Source organism: Oncorhynchus mykiss, chromosome 16 (genome assembly GCF_057628025.1).
Source record: "Oncorhynchus mykiss isolate SJ-2025 chromosome 16, ASM5762802v1, whole genome shotgun sequence".
Taxonomy (NCBI): domain Eukaryota; kingdom Metazoa; phylum Chordata; class Actinopteri; order Salmoniformes; family Salmonidae; genus Oncorhynchus; species Oncorhynchus mykiss.
This window is the reverse complement of record NC_143037.1, coordinates 22,443,759-22,462,934: the sequence shown is the minus strand read 5'-3', so window position 1 is coordinate 22,462,934 and position 19,176 is coordinate 22,443,759. Positions and strand designations below refer to the sequence as shown.

At 41.5% G+C, this 19,176-nt stretch overlaps 1 protein-coding gene across 3 annotated transcripts; it reads right to left on the bottom strand.

Annotated features, from left to right (window-relative positions):
* Positions 1-1,225: 1,225 nt before the first annotated feature.
* Positions 1,226-16,281, bottom strand: LOC110492854 (testicular acid phosphatase homolog). 3 transcript variants are annotated; one of them, XM_090202263.1, is made up of 11 exons: positions 16,098-16,281; positions 15,376-15,471; positions 14,975-15,061; positions 13,936-14,091; positions 8,620-8,718; positions 5,978-6,076; positions 3,447-3,579; positions 3,067-3,149; positions 2,734-2,840; positions 2,021-2,199; positions 1,226-1,787 (listed from the first exon to the last, which is right to left on the bottom strand). In XM_090202263.1, exons 1-11 carry the CDS (start codon positions 16,185-16,187, stop codon positions 1,678-1,680), a joined length of 1,239 nt encoding a protein of 412 aa, XP_090058389.1. In that variant the 5' UTR covers positions 16,188-16,281; the 3' UTR covers positions 1,226-1,677. The 3 variants fall into 3 exon arrangements, with proteins under 3 accessions (XP_090058389.1, XP_090058388.1, XP_090058387.1); XM_090202262.1 differs by lacking the exons at positions 14,975-15,061; positions 15,376-15,471; positions 16,098-16,281 and having other exon boundaries at positions 13,330-13,955; XM_090202261.1 differs by lacking the exons at positions 13,936-14,091; positions 14,975-15,061; positions 15,376-15,471; positions 16,098-16,281 and adding an exon at positions 13,579-13,882.
* Between the last annotated feature and the right edge of the window lie 2,895 nt (positions 16,282-19,176).

The window sequence follows — 19,176 nt, the reverse complement described above, 5'->3', positions numbered from 1 at the left end:
TAGATTTAAGTCAAAGCTGTAACTCGGCCACTTAGGAACATTAACTCTCTCCTTGACAAGCAACTCCACTGTAGATGTAGCCATGAGTTTTAGGTTATTGTCCTGCTGAAAGATGAATTAATCACCCAGTGTCTGGTGGAAAGCAGACTGAACCAGGTTTTCCACTAGGATTTTGCCTGTACTTACCTCCATTCTGTTTATTTGTTATCCTGAAAAACTCCCCAGTCTTTAACGATTACAAGCATACCCATAACATGATGCAGCCACCAATATGTTTGAAAATATGGAGAATTGTACTCAGTAATGTGTGGTATTGGATTTGCCCCAAACATAATACTTTGTATTCAGGACAAAAAGTTCATTGCTTTGCCTCATTTTGCAGTGTTAATTTAATGCCTTGTTGCAAACAGGACGCATGTGTTGGAATACTTCTATTCTGTAAAGGCTGCCTTCTTTTCACTCTGTCAATTAGGTTAGTATTGTAGAGTTACTACAATGTTGTTGATCCATCCTCAGTTTTCTCCTATCACAGCCATTAAACTCTGTAATTGTTTTAAAGTTTCCATTGGCCTCATGGTGAAATTCTTGAGCACTTTCTTTCCTCTCTGGCAACTGAGTAAGGAAGGATGTCTGTATCTTTGTAGTGACTGGGAACACCACCCAAAGCATAATTAATAACTTCAACATACTCAAGGGGATATATCCAATGTCTGCTTTTTATTTCTTACCCATCTACCAATAGGTGCCCTTCTTTGCGAGGCATTGGAAAACCTCCCTGGTTGTTGTGGTTGAATCGACTGAGGGACCTTACCTCTAAATGTATGTGTGGAGTATAGAGATGAGATAGTCATTCAAAATCATGTTAAACACTACTACTGCACACAGAGTGAGTCCATGCGACTTATTATGTGACTTAAAGTACATTTTTACTCCTGAACTTATTTAGGCTTGCCATGACAAAGGGGTTGAATAAATCAAAACAAATTTGATTTGTCACATGCACCGAATACAACCGGTGTAGACCTTAGAGGGAATTGCTTACTTACTTAACCAACAATGCAGTTTTAAGAAAATACCTTTTTAAAAAGTAAGAGATAAAAGTAACAAATCATTAAAGAGCAGCAGTAAAAGAACAATAGCGAGGCTATATACAGCGGGTGCCGGTACAGAGTCAATGCGCGGGGGCACCGGTGTCGAGGTAATTGACGACTTATTGACTCAAGACGTTTCAGCTTTTCATTTTTAATTAATCCGTAAAAAAAAAAAAAAATGTAAAAACATAATTCCACATTGACATTATGGGGTATTATTGTGTGTGACAATAAAATCTTAATGTAATCCATTTTAAATTCAGGCTGTAAGACAACAAAACGTGGAAAAAGTCAAGGAGACAACTAATTCAATCATTTTCTAAATATTATAAAAGCCAAATCACTCAACAAAGACCTAAGATGACTTGACATTCTGCTAAATAGAACAACATCCAATAGGAACTAAAAACAATACAATACAAAACAGTACAATGGGATCACAAGAGAACAAAATTCACAAGGTCATTGTATGGATCATTTCCATGTTCATCTCATAGTAGGCCTATAAGTATTGATGTATTGCCCTGTCCTCTCCAAATGCCCCCATGATGTTATAGGAAGACTTATTCAAGCCTGGAGAGCCAGATTACCCCTCCCTGGAGTACAGGTTTCTCCTCTGGTGAATTAACACTGCTATGCTGGCCAACAGCGCCATTGTCAGGATAGCCACTGCCACTGCAAGCGCCGCAATGACACCTTGCAAAAGTCAGGAGAGACGCAAGGAAGATAAGTAATCAGATTGAAAAGATTTCCGTCTTAAGAGTCCGGTTTCAATGAGTAGTGTCAGTCTCCGAGTAAACGTTACAGTATCCGTGGCAATATTTATGGATATTCTGGTGTATAGAATGACAGAAAAATGAGCTCCTATAAGCAAAAGTAACAAAGCAAAACCTTTGAACCATTAAGACAATATGGACTACCTTTCTTACCTGTGTTGGACCATGATGGTTTGAGCCCACACTCGGCGTCCCAGTCCGTTGAGATGACATCTTTAACCAGGTCAGTGAATGAGGTCAGAGGGCACGGAGTTGTCTCACAGCCAGGCACAGGGGTCGGGTAGGGATCACGGGTTGAGTCATTACGGTAATACAAGTCAAGAGAATAGGACCTGGAATAGTTCACACAGACTATGTAAAGACATAGCCGACAGTCATGTGTTATGCAGATTTCTGTAACACTTTAATACTAATTTCACATCTCACATACCATTTAGTTGTCATTTAAAGGTGCAATATGCAGAAATCGCTCAGCTATTTCCTGGTTGCTAAAATGCTAATAGTAATAAAACAAGCAATTTATAGTGTAAAAAAAAATCATTGTACCTTCTAAACCACTGTGCAATATCTTTTCAATTAGCAAAAATATTGTATTTTCAGCTCTTTGAAGCTGGTGTACAAAACCGAAAGTAAAAGATGCAAATATGAAGCTTAAGCACGGGAAGCATAGAAATAGCGCACATAGAACAGATATAGCGCTTCTTGGACTTGCTTTTATTGTGAATGACGATGTGAACTTTTTCAGGTCACCCAAAAATGTACATATTGCAGCTTTAAACCAAATAATTTGTACAGTTTATTGCGCTAAAACATTAGCCTTGTACATGTGATCATTTCTGGAGGTATCACAACTAAAACTACATTACCCATCGTCCTCTTGGTAGAACTCAAAGAGCTGACAGGCAGCATAAGGAGGAAGAAGACCATTGTACACGTCTATGGCAGCCTGGAGAGTGATGAGGGTGGAGTCATGCTAGAGAGAGAGAGAGATGTACACATTAGAACACAGAATGAACTGTGTCGCATAAATTGCATAATCACATAGCATTAACATTGTGTTTGGTCATGCGTGGATGTGCTTGTGAATGTATAAATATGAATACGGAGACATGCTAGATGTCAGATTGCATAATATGAAGTGTGAGTGTACAATTAAGTATGTGGATGTGTGTGTGTGTGTGCCAGCGGTGTTCACTAACTGCTGAATACATGATGAACTTGAGCGTGCTCCCTTGCTCCATTGCCTTGGAGAAATTCCTCAGGATGGCATTCAACAGAACCCCTAAACAATAAACAAACCATCAACATTATAAAAACAATCATAGTGACATACACGCAAACAAACAAACTGTTGGCATAATCCAACTCATTAACATAACATTCAGACCAACTCACAATCCACAGGATATTTCATCCACTCAGCATGAGCAACCTCTCAGCCCACAGTCACAACATTAACTCAACGTCACTTCAACTTATTTTCAACTCTCAACCCACAGCCACAACACCAAAGCGACATTACTTCAACTCTTTTACAACCCTCATGACCTCTGACACCTTCTGAACTCTAACCTCTCACCTCCTGAGAGCCTGGCCTTTTCCTTTCTCTTGTGAGTGACAACGCTGAACATGACCTCAAAGGAGGATATTTCCTGTAGAGTGTTGAGTACTTCCTGTGTGGCCCAGCCAGGGGTGGTCAGGTTGTGATTCCTCTAACAAGGGTACAATGACAACCGTTAGCATCGTTCTGTTTGAAGAGCAACTCTTCTACAACACATGAGTCACAACCAAGCCTATACCAGTGTAATTATTGTGGATGCATCCCAAATGGCACCCTATTCCCTTTAAAGTGCACTACCTTTGACTAGGGCACATAGGACTCTAGTATACAATATTGGAAATAGGGTCCCATTTTGGACGCCACCTGTATTTCACGGTTTGTATAAGTCTTTCTATTTATATCCATCTCTGAAAATAACAGATGATGGATGAACACTTTGCACTGGTGATAACGTGTATTACTGTAAGTATGACCATGTCTACCTCTTATATAATCAAGGATATTATTCATTTCAACGAGCTATTGAGTTATTCATCAAGCCCAACTGCCGAGGTGATCACATGGCAGTGTTCCCCTATGTTGTTTGTTCCCAGGCTGGGGCAGAGAGGCCCAAAGAGTAACATCCAGGCTTTCTGGCATCAAAGTTGTCAATTGAAACCAATAGAAGCCAAACTCTTTGACACAGGGCAACTTGCAAGAGAGGTAGGCAGGGGAAGGGAGGGGAGGCGTCCTGCCTATATAATGAGTGAGGCAGGATGCAGAGTCAGATTAACTCATGGATGCAATTTTTATGTCTCTGTGTAGTATTTGTATTTTTGTATTTATTACGGATCCCCATTGGCTACTCTTCCTAGGGTCCAGTAAAATTAAGGCAGTTTATACCATTTTAAAAACATTACAATACATTCACAGACTGTGTGCCCTCAGGCCCCTACTCCACCACTACCACATATAAACAGTACAAAATCCATGTGTACGTGTGTGTATAGTGCGTATGCTATAATGTGTGTGTGTGTGTGTGTGCCTATGTTTGTGTTGCTTCACAGTCCCCGCTGCTCCATGAAGTGTTTTTTTAATCTATTCTAAATCTATTTTAACTGCTTGCATGAGTTACTTGGTGTGAAATAGAGTTCAGTACTGTGCGCCTTCCATAGTCTATTCTGGATTTGGGGACTGTGAAGAAACCTCTGGTGGCATGTCTTTATCATTGGATGGGGCCACAGTGTCTCCTGACCCCTCCTGTCTCAGCCTCCAGTATTTATGCTGCAGTAGTTTATGTGTCGGGGGGCTAGGGTCAGTTTGTTATATCTGGAGTACTTCTCCTGTCTTATCCGGTGTCCTGTGTGAATTTAAGTATGCTCTCTATAATTTTCTCTTTCTCTCGGAGGACCTGAGCCCTAGGACCATGCCTCAGGACTACCTGGCATGATGACTCCTTGCTGTCCCCAGTCCACCTGGCCGTGCTGCTGCTCCAGTTTCAACTGTTCTGCCTGCGGCTATGGAATCCTGACCTGTTCACAGGGCGTGCTACCTGTCCCAGACCTGCCGTTTTCAACTCTCTAGAGACAGCAGGAGTGGTAGAGATACTCTTAATGATCGGCTATGAAAAGCCAACTGACATTTACTCCTGAGGTGCTGACCTGTTGCACCCTCGACAACTACTGTGATTATTATTATTTGACCATGCTGGTCATTTATGAACATTTGAACATCTTGGCCATGTTCTGTTATAATCTACACCCGGCACAGCCAGAAGAGGACTGGCCACCCCTCACAGCCTGGTTCCTCTTCTAGGTTTCTTCCTAGGTTTTGGCCTTTCTAGGGAGTTTTTCCTAGCCACCGTGCTTCTACACCTGCATAGCTTGCTTTTTGGGGTTTTAGGCTGGGTTTCTGTACAGCACTTTGAGGTATCAGCTGATGTACGAAGGGCTACATAAATAAATTTGACTTGATTTGTGGTGTATGCATGGATGTCCGAGCTGTGTGCCAGTAGTTCAAACAGACCGCTCGGTGCATTCAACATGTCAAATACCTCTCACAAATACAAGTAGTGATGAAGTCAATCTCTCCTCCACTTTGAGCCAGGAGAGATTGACATGCATATTATTAAAATTAGCTCTCTGTGTACATTTCTCGAACCAATTGCAATTTTATCCACAGTCCTTTTTGTGGCACCTGACCACACGACTGAACAGTATGAAGTTAGAGGTAGTTTCGTAAGCCAATGCTAACGAGCATTAGTGCAATGACTGGAAGTCACCGAGTGGTACAGACAACATGCAGGAAACGTGGGTTTAATGGGTTTCAAGCAAGTCGGTGTATGCATCCCAAATGGCACCCTATTCTCTACAGTGCACTTCTTTTGACCAGAGCCCTACGGGCCCTTTACAAACTAGGTGGCCTATAAAGGGAAGAGGGTGCCATTTGGGACGTAGATCCCTTTGAAGGGGACCTGCAACTAACCCTAGAGGGGAAACCCTACATGTGGCATAGTATATATTTCAGAGTCAGAGTTTGTATGCAGAGAGCTACATACAATAGTCCAGTACCTGACAGGAGAGAGTGTCGTAGACCCTCCATATGGAATTCCTGCCCAGCAGCCTAGACACAGGATACCCAGTGTGGTTGGAGAGCTCCTGTATAAATCGCTGTGGGAAGATGTTCATCTTATACGATTTTTTCATTTATTCCAGTCAGTCAATGTTATGATTGCGCCTAGTGGATTCCTAAAAGCAATCACTCGGTCACATATTCACATGTCACATTAGTTTTTTGCTTCCATAAACAGTTGATTATTAAAACTGTAAGTCTTGTCAAATAAGGGCACCGTACCAAGGTTTTGTTTTATATACACAGTGCTTAGTTGAGAGAAAATGACTCAGGGGAAAGGTTCATCTACACTGATGCAAAATACATGATTACTGTCAGTACGTAGTGAAAGGTCATTCTTCTAGGTCCAGTATGAAGCTTTGGTGGCGACCCAACCAAATTCAGATAGAAATGTGAGTCTGATAAGCAGCACATTCTATGTGAGCTATTTCTATGCTTCCCGTCCTGAAAGAGATTGAACGGGATCTTATTGGGACTTACATATTGTACGAATTGGAATTCCTAACATATGATACATTTTGGCTCATGAGCGCTACTTTTCAACTACTGGCTGAAACTATACAAAACCTTTATAACGTAATTTTTACTTTTCGTTTTGTACACCAGCTTGAATCATCTCAAAATACGATCTTTTTTTATTTTAGAAAATATATTTCACCGCAGTTTAGATTATTTAATGATTCTCTACACTTGTTTTGTCATATCAACAGAAATTAGGCGAACATGATAGAATCTTCGCAACCAGCTAATGGGGAGTGATTTCTACATATTATGTCTTTATGCCCATTAACCTTTCACCTGCTTTTCAGATCACATAAAATGAGACGAGAGGAAGCCACTTGTGACTATTAAGATGAACACAGGGTGACAAAAAATGTCAGCTAAATACTCCATCTTCTCACCAGAGGGTAGTAAAGAGCACCAAGGACACCTCCATCAAAAGCCAGACATCTCCATAATAGGAATCAGGATGGGATTCAGTTAATTAAAGCCTTTTCATTTTAATTCTCAATATAATTCAATCCTGTCATTAATTAACAGCTCTGAGAATGTGAGAGAAATTGCACCAAGCAGCTTTTTGGAAGATGAAGGAGAAAACTGTGAGTGAGGAAATCACTGAGGACCTGATGTCACACCGAAATAACTAACAAGGCCTTTGTGACAACTAATAACCTACTGGAATGAAACAATAATTCAGTCTTTGAATAACAAACACATGGAGCAAGTGAGTCAAAGTGAATTCACAAGACAAGATTAATAGGGACAGGGTTGTGAGGAAAAGGGTTTCATTGCTGCGACGTATTGCTCAAGGCCCGTCTATGACAGGATAGGACTTGAAATGACTAGACAGAACAACAAAAAGAAACATTAACAATAACAACGTTACAAAAAAACTAGGGAAAGCGATCGAGGTGTGTTTGATAACCTTGGAGTTTCTCCCTTTGGGGCTATTCTATTTGGACAAACTCAATCAAGCGCAGAGTATTTGACGTACTACTATGCATTTGACACAGGTCTGAACATGTTATGTCATGTCTACTACAGGTGTAGTATCTTCATTTTTAAAACTCCCGAGTGGCGCAGCAGTCCCTGGTTTGAATCCAGGCTGTATCACATCCGGCCGTGATTGGGAGTCCCATAGGGCGGCACACAATAGGCCCAGCGTCGTCCGGCTTTGGCCGGGGTAGGCCGTCATTGTAAATAATAATTTGTTCTTAACTGACTTGCCTTGTTAAATAAAGATTAAATATATATATATATATATATATATATATATATATATATATATATATATATATATATATATATATATATATATATATATAAATATACACACATATATATACACACATATACACATAATATATATATATATTGATCACTCTGTTGTCACTGAGAATTTTCCTTGCAGGGCAGGATATTCAAATGAGCCTCGTTCTTTACATACATTCACTGAAAACCTGTAGTTCTCTTTCTCTCTTGCTCGCTCAAACACTAAATCAACAGACAGAATAAATGTCCTACTATCGTAGGTCCTACTACTGCCACATTAAAATGTACAACAATGTATCTGAAATGCAGCCATACACATCAACAACTGTCGTTGTATATACCTTACTATTAACTGGGTGGTTCAAGCCCTGAATGCTGATTGGCTAACAGACGTGGTATATGACAAAACATGTATTTTTACTGGTCTAATTACGTTGGTAACCAGTTTATAATAGCAATAAGGAAACTCAGGGGTTTGTGGTATATGGCCAATATACCACGTCTAAGGTCTGTATCCAGGCACTCTGTGTTACGTCGTGCGTAAGAACAGGCTGTATACCACACCCCCTCGGGCCTTATTGCTTAAACAACACAAATAGATAATGGTCTCTACTACAACATAGTGTATCCGAAATGCAGCCTATCGCCTACTGTAGCCTATCAAAACTCATTTCCGTTTGAAATTATCAGTGAAAAAAAATACAAAAATAAAATCCTCCTGCGACGAAACTGGTCCAATTAAGATGTATGAAGCGTCATAGGCTTTAATGCTGTGATGTGTTACCTTGACAGCTCTTCTGAGACTTACCTGGTGAGACTTGAGAACTCTCCGGTAGTGTTCGCTGTCAAACGTCTCCCCCATCAGCTCTCTAAACCTGGGGCAGTGTTTGCTTGGGGACTTCAACAGCTTGTGAAATCCAAGACAAAACAACAATTTTTATTCCTCTGTCAAATTCCTCTTCCTCTTCTCATAAAACCCAGGTACACTCAGTTTACAGCGTTGCTTTACTAGGGGCCCTTCCTTTCTTTTCTTTTTAATGCCGCCTCAGTGCCAAATGGCCTATTGGTCAGAGAAATGGACAGGAAGGCCCATGCTCACATCTCAAATGGGCGTAGTGATATTGAGTTCCACATCAGGCCCCAACAAAACCAATATATCTTGATTCAAACTACTACTTCAGATGGGATGGGTTTCCACTTCTGGGACTATTTCATTGGTTCCAATGTAACCAGGCAAGCTCAATCAAGCACAGCTAAAGTTTTTGAAAGAAAACAAACACTATTTTGAACCCAGGTCTACTGGAAAGATTCATACAGCTGATTTAATGGATGATGTGTGAGTGAGTGAGTGGGCACGTTTATCTCTGCCAGCAAGCCGCCAGCTGTTAGGAACACCATATGAAATTTAGGAGCACCAGAAAATCTATATTTTTTAATTGCTTGAGATATACTGTACGTGGCCTATATTAATTCTAGATACTTTTGTGCCCTAAAAATATGTAACACAGTAAATACATTTGTTTATTTTAAAAGCTAAAATGCTGATATAAATAGCTGTCATTAAAATTACAAAGAAAATTGTGGAATATTGAGTTTCTACATTGTGTAAAAGCACTATTTTCATATTGCGATGCATTACATTGAAAATTATACATGGTCTCTTTAAAAATGTCAGGTTTGCGATTAAGAGCAACGCTGTTAGTGAAAGGAGGGGCTAGGAATCCCATTGGGCTATAAATGGAGGACCAGTGTAATGCCCCACCCAGCAGATTGTAGAACAATCGCGTTCACGTTGTCATGCTGCTTCACGTGGTTGCTAAAATGATCGTCACGCAATCCCTTCTCAAAGTCAGGGTATGAGTCAAGAAACCTGAATATTTTTCTCGAAAGTACATAACGTCATCATTCCAAAGCTATACGATGTTACATCTCGGAAAAAAAATGTAATGCTGTACTTCTTGCTCATGCTAATGTTGGGTTTTTAAACTAGTCGCCCAATTGACCCCCATTCACTCCTTGAAGGAGATCTTTTCTTGTCGTAGAATAGCCCAGAATGCACCTCGCGGCCCATTGACGACGCATGGCAACATACACAATTGCATTAATACGATTTCAAATGGAGTCCAATCTCCTCAAAAGTATCTCTGTTAGTAGTGTGTGATTGCAGCCGCAATCGAGCATCCAATTGGTTTCTGCATGAACCCCCCCTTGAGCACACCATCTTCATGGTTGTGTGACACTTTTGATATTCTGTATTTCCCCTGATTGTCTATGCAATTAAAACGTGGGTCTAAAGGGAAATAAAAGTATTATCAGAGTTTTTACCAGTGTCTGAGCTAGCTAGCTACAGGTGTCGCACCCGCCTTCCGTCTACTGTGTACCGGAGTCTAGCTAACTAGTCCTTCGCTAACGCCTGCTTGCTAGCACATAGTGTCCTTCGCTCCCACCGGCTGAACACCTGCCCTTAACAGAACTGCAGGAAAACAGTGCCCGACAGGCGGGGGCAAAGTACACTGTCTACTGATGTCCTAGATAGCTAGCTATCTATACTGCCTCCTGCCTGCTATGTACCGGAGTTCTAGCTAGTTAACTAGCACCCAGTGTCCTTCACTAACGCCTGCAGAACACCTGCCCTCGCCATCGTTAACAGAACTGGAGGAAAGCAGTGCCCGACATGCAGGGGCAAAGAACACAGTCTACCGTTTTCGTAGCTAGCTAGCTAGCTACCGTTGTCGCTCCCCGCACCATCTTATTTTTCTATGATATTAAGGCGGTCCACAGCACCTACTGTGCTGGAGTGTGCGATCAATCATGGCCTGACAAATTCTGTACCAAGAAAATACATTTTTAAACCAAATAAAGCTCTACTAACTTCTACCATACCCTCCCCTCAAAAACCCTCCCAAGCCCCCCAACCTCATTAAATATGATCTATATTATGTTGAAACAATCCACCCTTAGGATTATTCAGCATATCAACAACCATTTTGACAGTAACATCAGTTACCCCCATCACTATTTTGCCGTATCCACAATAGCCTTCAAGCTGGTATTTCTGCTTTCCACAACCCGAGTCGTGTTGATAACCTTACCAATGAAAGCTATGAAATGAACCTTTGACACAGCATATTCATGAGCGCAAGATTTCTGAACAGGTCTCGAAACAATGCCAGGACCAGCAGAAGCACCAGCCCCAACAGTAGGTCCACTTACTACAGGAGCAGCCATGGAAGCTCCATCAGTCCGCACTGTAGTTCCACCAATCTGTTTACCAGCCTCTGCATAGAGTGCATTCGGAAAGTATTCATACCCCTTGACTTTTTCCACATTTTGTTACGTTACAGCCTTATTCTAAAATGTCTTATTTCCTCATCAATCTACACACAATACCCCATAATGACAAAGCGGAAACAGTTTTCTTTCTCAATTTTTTGGCAAATTTATAAAAAATAACAAAACAGAAATACCTTATTTACGTAAGTATTGAGACCCTTTGCTATTAGACTCGAAATTGAGCTCAGGTGCATCCTGTTTCCATTGATCATCCTTGAGATATTTCTACAACTTGATTGGAGTCCATCTGTGGTGAATTCAATTAATTGGACATGATTTGGAAAGGTCCCACAGTTGACAGTGCATGTCAGAACAAAAACCAAGCCACGAGGTCGAAGGAACTGGCTGTAGATCTCCGAGACAGGATTGTGTTGAGGCACAGATCTGGGGAAGGGTACCAAACTTTTCTGTAGCATTGAAGTTCCCCAAGAACAAAGTGGCCTCCATCATTCTTAAATGGAAGACGTTTGGAACCACCAAGACTCTTCCTAGAGCTGGACGTCCGCCCAAACTGAACAAATGGGAGAGAAGGGCCTTGGTCAGGGAGGTGACTAAGAACACAATGTTCACTCTGAAAGAGCTCCAGAGTTCCTCTGTGGAGATAGGAGAACCTTCCAGAAGGACAACCATCTCTGCAGCAATACACCAATTAGGCCTATATGGTAGAGCGGCCAGACGGAAGCCACTCGTCAGTAAAAGGCACATAAAAGCCTGCTTGGAATTTGTCAAAAGGCACCTAAAGACTCTCAGACTATGAGAAACAAGATTATCTGGTCTGATAAAAAAACTATTTGGGCTGAATGCCAAGCGTCACGTCTGGAGGAAACCTGGCACCATCCCTACGCTGAAGCATGGTGGTGGCGGCATCATGCTGTGGAGATTAGGCTAGATCTTTGATGAAAACCTGCTCCAGAGCGCTCAGGACCTCAGACTGGGCCGAAGGTTCACCTTCCAACGGGACAACAACCCTAAGCACACAGCCAAGACAATGCAGGAGTGGCTTCGAGACAAGTCTCTGAATGTCCTTGAGTGGCCCAGCCAGAGCCTGGTCTTGAACCCGATCAAACATCTCTGGAGAGACCTGAAAATAGCTGTTTAGCAATGCTCCCCATCTAACCTGACAGAGCTTGAGAGTGTCAGCAGAGAAGAATGGGAGAAACACCCCAAATACAAGTGTGCTAAGCTTGTAGCAACCATACCAAGATGTCTTGAGGCTGTAATCGCTGCCAAAGGTGCTTCAACAAAGTACTGAGTGAAGGGTCTGAATACTTACGTAAATGTGATATTGAATTATTTTAATTTAAAAAAATTTATACATTTGCAAAAATGTCTAAAACCTGTTTTTGCTTTGTCATTATGCAGTATTGTGTGTAGACTGATGAGGGGGGAAAACAATTGAATCCATTTTAGAATAAGGCTGTAACTTAATAAAATGTGGGAAAAGTCAAAGGGTCTGAATACTTTCCGAATGCACCGTATACATTATGACTGATTCTATATCTCTGAGCCTCTCTAACTTCTCTCTGCACCTGGCATCCACCAAATGATGCACCATGTGGTCGTCGTACCCCCTTTCCACAATTACAACTCTTAACCTTCACATTGCTCCCACATTCACCGTAATCATGTTCTGCTCCACACTTGGCACATATTTTCTTTATTTTACACTGAACAACTACATGTCCCATTCTTTGGCATTAAAAACACTGCAATGGGGATGAGACCAATTCTCTGACATTGAAACTAAGGAATCCTATTTGTACTTTTCTAGGCAAAACCTTCTCAAACCTCAGCAGCACTAATAAGCTTTCACTTATTTGACCCTCTTTCCTACTGATCAACCTTTTGGCCTCAATCACTCTGCCTCCCTTCACATTTTCTTTCATATCATCTATGGACATAGATATTTGGACCCCAGTGATGACTCCCCTCGACCTAGCATAAGCACCAGGGACATGGCTTTTAATCTTCTTCCCATTAAGCTTTTCCATTACAGAATCTTCCCTTGCTGAGCCTGGCTACCACAAAATATTAGCAATCTACCATTTCCAATGAACCAGGCTAGTTTGACTTCACCTATCTCTACAACGTCGGTTAATCGGATAGGGTGTAAATGAGGCCCTGTGTTCTCATCAAACACCATCACAACTTTCCACTCCAACACATTATTACTCTTGCTTCCTACCTTGGCCCTCTTTACGCTTTGCAGACTAGACGCTCCACTGCTTTCAGTATCATGATCGCTCTTCTTCCTATGTCTTTCCTCTACAGACCATTCAGATCCTTGACCCTCATCCTCCCACTCCATATCAGCAGAACGGTCACCCATATTGATCGCATCCCAGCACAGCTGTTGCTTCTCCAACCTTGTCTCAATTTCCTCCACTTCGTCCGCACTACTCGCCGCGATTCCCAACCATCCGCCATACGTTACCGTTCCCCGGACCGGTCTTTTTTGCTCTGTTGTGGTTCTTCCATCTGGAGGGAGCTGCCAGCTTGCGGTCAATCTTCCATAGGAAGGTGAAAATGTTGCGCCGATACTATTGGTCAGATCTTTTGACCTGGTTTGACCTGGTTTGACCACCATTACTACCTCGCTGGAGTAATGGTGAAACCATGACGTGAATGAATCTGCACTCGCTTGTTTCTCTAGGGCACAGAGGAACAAATGGTACAGTGTGAAGCCTTATCGTTACAGATGCTTTCGTAGTCGCTCAGTGCTCCCAAAATAAAACTCCTAGTTGCACAGGAAAATATTTGGTCGCAGGTTTAGAGCCCTGCGCCCGCCTACCTTATCCTGTGCTCTGGTGACAGTGTGCACTGGAATGGGCCGCCATGGTAACTGGGGCATGAGGGGAGGGGGGCGTCTGTTTGGGGGGAACAGCCCAGCCAGGTTAGCCTGGGCACTCATTAGAGTGCGGTCATAGTCTGTACTCCGCACGTACACCTGTGTGGAGGGAAAGAAGTAAAGCTTAGGTTCCTATGTCTATACCAGCATACCACTTAGAGAATGCATGTCCAAAAAACTGCTTCACTGTACAGTAAGTGGTTTGCCAGTGTGCATAATGGAACAAAGCTTTACTGTATTAAGAATTAATATGTTCTATTTAAAATGTGCTTTTCCCTTTTCTGTCATCCTATGTGAAGTGATTGCACACTGTAAATCATTTTGACAACATTGGCTTTTCCTGTGATGCCGATAAAGCTTGCTTGAATTCGAATGTGACATGACAGGGGACAGGAAAGGTACAGCACGAGCTGAAACTTGAGTGTGACAACAAATCGTTAGCGACAGCGAATTAGGAAAGTTGTTATTTTGGTGGTAATTGCTACTTTATGGACGGAGGGAGGGGAAAAGGGAGAGGGAGACGGGGACGAGAGAGAAAAAGATAAAGAGATAGAGTGGAGTAAAGAGAAAAAGGGAGAAAACGACAGGAAGTGAAAGTGAGCGACTGGAAGAGGGAAATCAGATCTTTGTTGTAATGCCAGTACGATGCGAACTGCCTTGGGGCACACAGAGCCAAACAACATGCATGCAGCCTAATGCACAGTGACGAGATCAGGCGAGATTAGCCCACATGTTACATCATGTTATGAGGCCGGGGTGATGATGTCATCAACATGAGTCATTCTCATTAGCCTACACCATAACAGACATTACAGGCACTAAGTACCACACATGGATATTGTGTGGTCATATGCTCCAAAGAACCCAGACGTATAGCCCGAAATAGATTTGCCAAGACTTCAAATGCACAAACAGCACACATGGTAAACAATGCAATTTCTCTCCTGTGTAATATGTACACGTTTGGGCTCCAGTAACGCACCTCTTTGCTGTTGTAGTCTTCACTGAGGAAGTGTCCATAGCGTCTCTTTAGAAACCTGCCGAAGTCAAACTGCTGTCTCATCCCCAACTGAGCCAAGTGAGACAAAAAAATACGAGAGAAAGCTTATACCTCACACAACAGCCTAGGTCAAGTAAGAACTTCTACGGAGAAGATTTAGGAGATATTACTGTGAAGTGCGATAATATTGCTTGTTTTTGTTACGGCACATGATTATCTAACATTTCATGACAGACTCCTTCAACTTTTTCTAAAGAAAATGTGTGCGCTTTCTTAAGCTCATAGTTGTAGAAGAAGTTACAGGCACATTCAGAATGGAAATACAGACAAAGGGTTATGTTTTCGGGAAACATAATTGTCATTGCATACTCAAACTTCTGTACCTCAGTTAGCTGCCCGAAGCCTTGTGCCCACACTTCCTCACCGTGAGGGTCCATGGGAAACGACTCAATGGGGGATCGATCGCCATGACGAAATACCTTACGCCAGTCATATGTTTAATGTCATATGTATAGAGTACCTTACACAAGTCATATGTTTTATGTCATATGTATAGAGTACCTTACACAAGTCATATGTCTTATATTCTATATAAGTATATTTTAAGTATATTTTATACCTGGTGCTAACGTGTCCTATGTCCTAATCTCATCCACAATTCCAGTTGTGCCCACATATTAGTCGTTGCATCTACATGTGGTATTAAAATGTGTCTCTTATCCGTTTACTTGTGTCCCCATTGTGACCAGATATCCTAGTCTCTCCGGAGGTGGTCAGGAAGATCGGCTCACAATCAGCAAATAATACATATTTTAATCATCTACACCTGTCTTAAAATGTAGGCACAATCAGAATGTGGACAAGATTGGGACAAAGGACACATGTTAGCACCAGGTATAAACGGGGCTAAAATTGGGTTAAATTAAGCTTGATTGATTGGTTTAATACATGGCTCCTACATCAGACATAAAATACAATATGATTATTGATCATCTTATTTACTTATTTTCCCTTCAAGCATAAACCAAGTGTTGAATCTATCAGGATTTCATTAAACATTTTAAAACAAATCCCAGAGGAGTAAAGCAGAACTGTAAAGACTTACGGCAACAACAAATTTCAGAATGCGGGATTCAGTCGATGAGACACAAGAGAGAAATAAAAGGTAACCCAAAGTTGTCAGGCACCCCACCATCTCCTCTGTAGTTTATTTCACTTTTGTTACAGTGGGGTCGCCTTTTAGAGGTTAACTGAAAAAAAAGGTCATATCGATTATCGATACAGACAATGAAAACGTTCTGCCAAATTCAGTTTATTTGCTCACTCAATATTACTTGGAAACTTTTAGCAGAAACACACTTTTTGGCAAGTCCATTAATAAGGTCATTATTTTATATAAATGTAATGGTGATTCTAATTCCACAAGTTTAATAGTTAACTAATAATAGTTTGTTTGTCTAATAATAGTTTGTTAATTTCTTCTGAACCCTTACGTCATTAAATGTAAATGATGACCTGTCATATAACAAATTAGAATAATTATAAAACATAATTACTGCAAATGTTCACTTACCTTAATTTGTGTGTAACAGACTCAGAGTAGTTCCTTACAGCTGGTTTGTATTTTAAGAAATCTATGAGAAAAAGGCCCACTGCAGTAAACCTCATCTGTGAAGCTATACACAGATACGAATTGACATTTAGTGCATGTTTCACTAAAGGATGCACTGCTTTCCTAACCCACCTAGCTGACCCCCACTTCCTCTTCTCTTCCTCTCTCCCTTGTGATGCCTGCTCCCGATTCGCACGGGCCGCTCAAAATCCTAATCACTGTATCTGTCAATCTCACTCGCTCTCCCTTGACGTACCAATGGACCAATATACCCTGGCAGTTCTCTTCAGTTTCGCATTTTATCTGTAGACACATATGTCCACCTCAGACAGGACAGCTCTCCTTATGTAGCAGCCATACAGTGCCTGTGGTGAAACAAGCCCTAAACATGAGAATCATTCTTTAACAAGGCTCTAACGATAGCCTTACTCACTTGGTGCCTCACTTGGTGCCCCCCCCCACCACCACCACCACCACACACGCGCGCACACACACACACACACATCCTTGGGCACACAGACACATGCTTACATCCATGAATGCATTCACACAAGCAAGCACACATGCAATTACGCACACACAGCACATGCATGCATCCACACACACCGCACACACACAGACCGGGGCCACAAACACTCATTATATCGTGCCATGTCATCCACCATGGATTTTGCCCCAAAATTACAGGGCCTGCAGTGTTTTCCCTGACTTGGCAAACTTGTAGGGTTCTGTTAGTATCAAAGTCGCCTTATGGGTCAGTAAAATAGGGTAATATGATGTACTATAGGCTTATAATTTATGACCCATCATGATTGGAACAAGTGAGCTATTTTGTAACCCTGTACATTCTTAGAATGTGGGAACAGCCAAAGAACCCTTTTGGAACCCTTTTTTGTAAGAGTGTAGGTATGTTTATACATAATATGGTATAGCAATACAAGCTAAATGACACATTTGAGTGTACAGCCATAAGCCATAAATAGTATGCCCACACAATACACACTGTACGCACACACACACACACACACACACACACACACACACACACACACCTAACACACACACACACACACACACACACACACACAGACATACAGTGCCTTCAGAAAGTATTCAGACCACAGCCTGAATTTTAAAATGATTATGTTGAGATTTGTTGTCACTGGCCTACACACAATAACCCATAATGTCAAAGTGGAATTACGTTTTTTTAATTTATTTTTTTTAAATTTTACAAATTCATAAAAAATGAAAAGCTGAAATGTCTTGAGTCAATAAGTATTCAACCCCTGTGTTATTGCAAGCCGAAATAAGTTCAGGAGTAAAAATGTGCGTAACAAGTGATAAGTGTTTAAAATGATTTTTGAATGACTACCTCATCGCTGCACCCCACACAATTATCTGGAAGGAGTGAATCTCAAACACAGATTCAACCACAAAGACCAGGGAGGTTTTCCAATGCCTCGGAAAGAAGGCCACCTATTAGTAGATGGGTAAAACATTTATTACACGTTGGATGGTGTATCAATAGACCCAGTCCCTCCAAAGATACAGACCTCCTTAACGCAGGGATTTCACCATGAAGCCAATGGTGACTTTAAAACAGTTACAGAGTTTAATGGCTGTGATGGGAGAAAACTGAGGATGGATCAACAACATTGTAGTTAATCCATAATGCTAACCTAATTGACAGAGTGAAAAGAAGGAAACCTGTACAGAATAAACTGCAAAAAAAATTGGCAAAGAAATGAACTTCATGTCCTGAATACAAAGCCTTATGTTTGGGGCAAATCCAACACAACACATCACCGAGTACCCCTCTTCATATTTTCAAGCATAGTGGTGGTTGCATCATGCTACGGGTATGCTTGTCATCAGCAAGGACTAAGGTTTTTTAATTGATAAAAAGAAACAGAATAGAGCTAAGGACAGGCAAATTCCTAGAATAAATATTGGTTCAGTCTACTTTCCAACAGTCACTGGGTATCACCTTAGATATCTCTGTTTTCTTTATATTTTGGTTAGGTCAGGGTGTGACGAGGGTGGGTATGTTAGTTTTTGTATTGTCTAGGTTTTTTTTGCATGTCTAGGGGTTTGGTAGGTCTAGGTATATGTATGTCTATGGTGGCCTGAATTGTTTCCCAATCAGAGGCAGCTGTTTATCGTTGTCTCTGATTGGGGATCATATTTAGGTTGCCATTTTCCCTTTTGTGTTTGTGGGTTCTTGTTCTATGTGTAGTTGCCTGTCTGCACTATCCATATAGCTTCACGGTTTGTTTTATTATTTTGTTAGTTTGTTCAGTGTTCATTCGTTTAATAAAGAAGAATGTACGCATACCACGCTGCACCTTGGTCTCCTCCTTACAACAGACGTGACAGAAGAACCCACCATAAAAGGACCAAGCAGCGTGTTCAGGAGGAGCAGACATTATGGACTTGGGATGAGATTTTGGACGGAAAAGGATCCTGGACGAGGGAGGAAATATTAGCAGGAGAGGATCGCCGACCATGGAGGCAGGTGGAGATAGCACGGGAGGAACGGTGACGATATAAGGGGACACGTTTAGCACGG

Bases quoted from the DNA above. Each gene is read 5' to 3' on its own strand.
- LOC110492854 (XM_090202263.1), bottom strand. From the start codon at position 16,187: ATGGTGGGGTGCCTGACAACTTTGGGTTACCTTTTATTTCTCTCTTGT. The intron at 15,472-16,097 runs GTAAGTCTTTAC...GACTGGCGTAAG, and splicing joins TTCTGAAATTTGTTGTTGCC to GTATTTCGTCATGGCGATCG. The intron at 3,580-5,977 runs GTACTGGACTAT...TACCCTTGTTAG, and splicing joins ACGACACTCTCTCCTGTCAG to AGGAATCACAACCTGACCAC.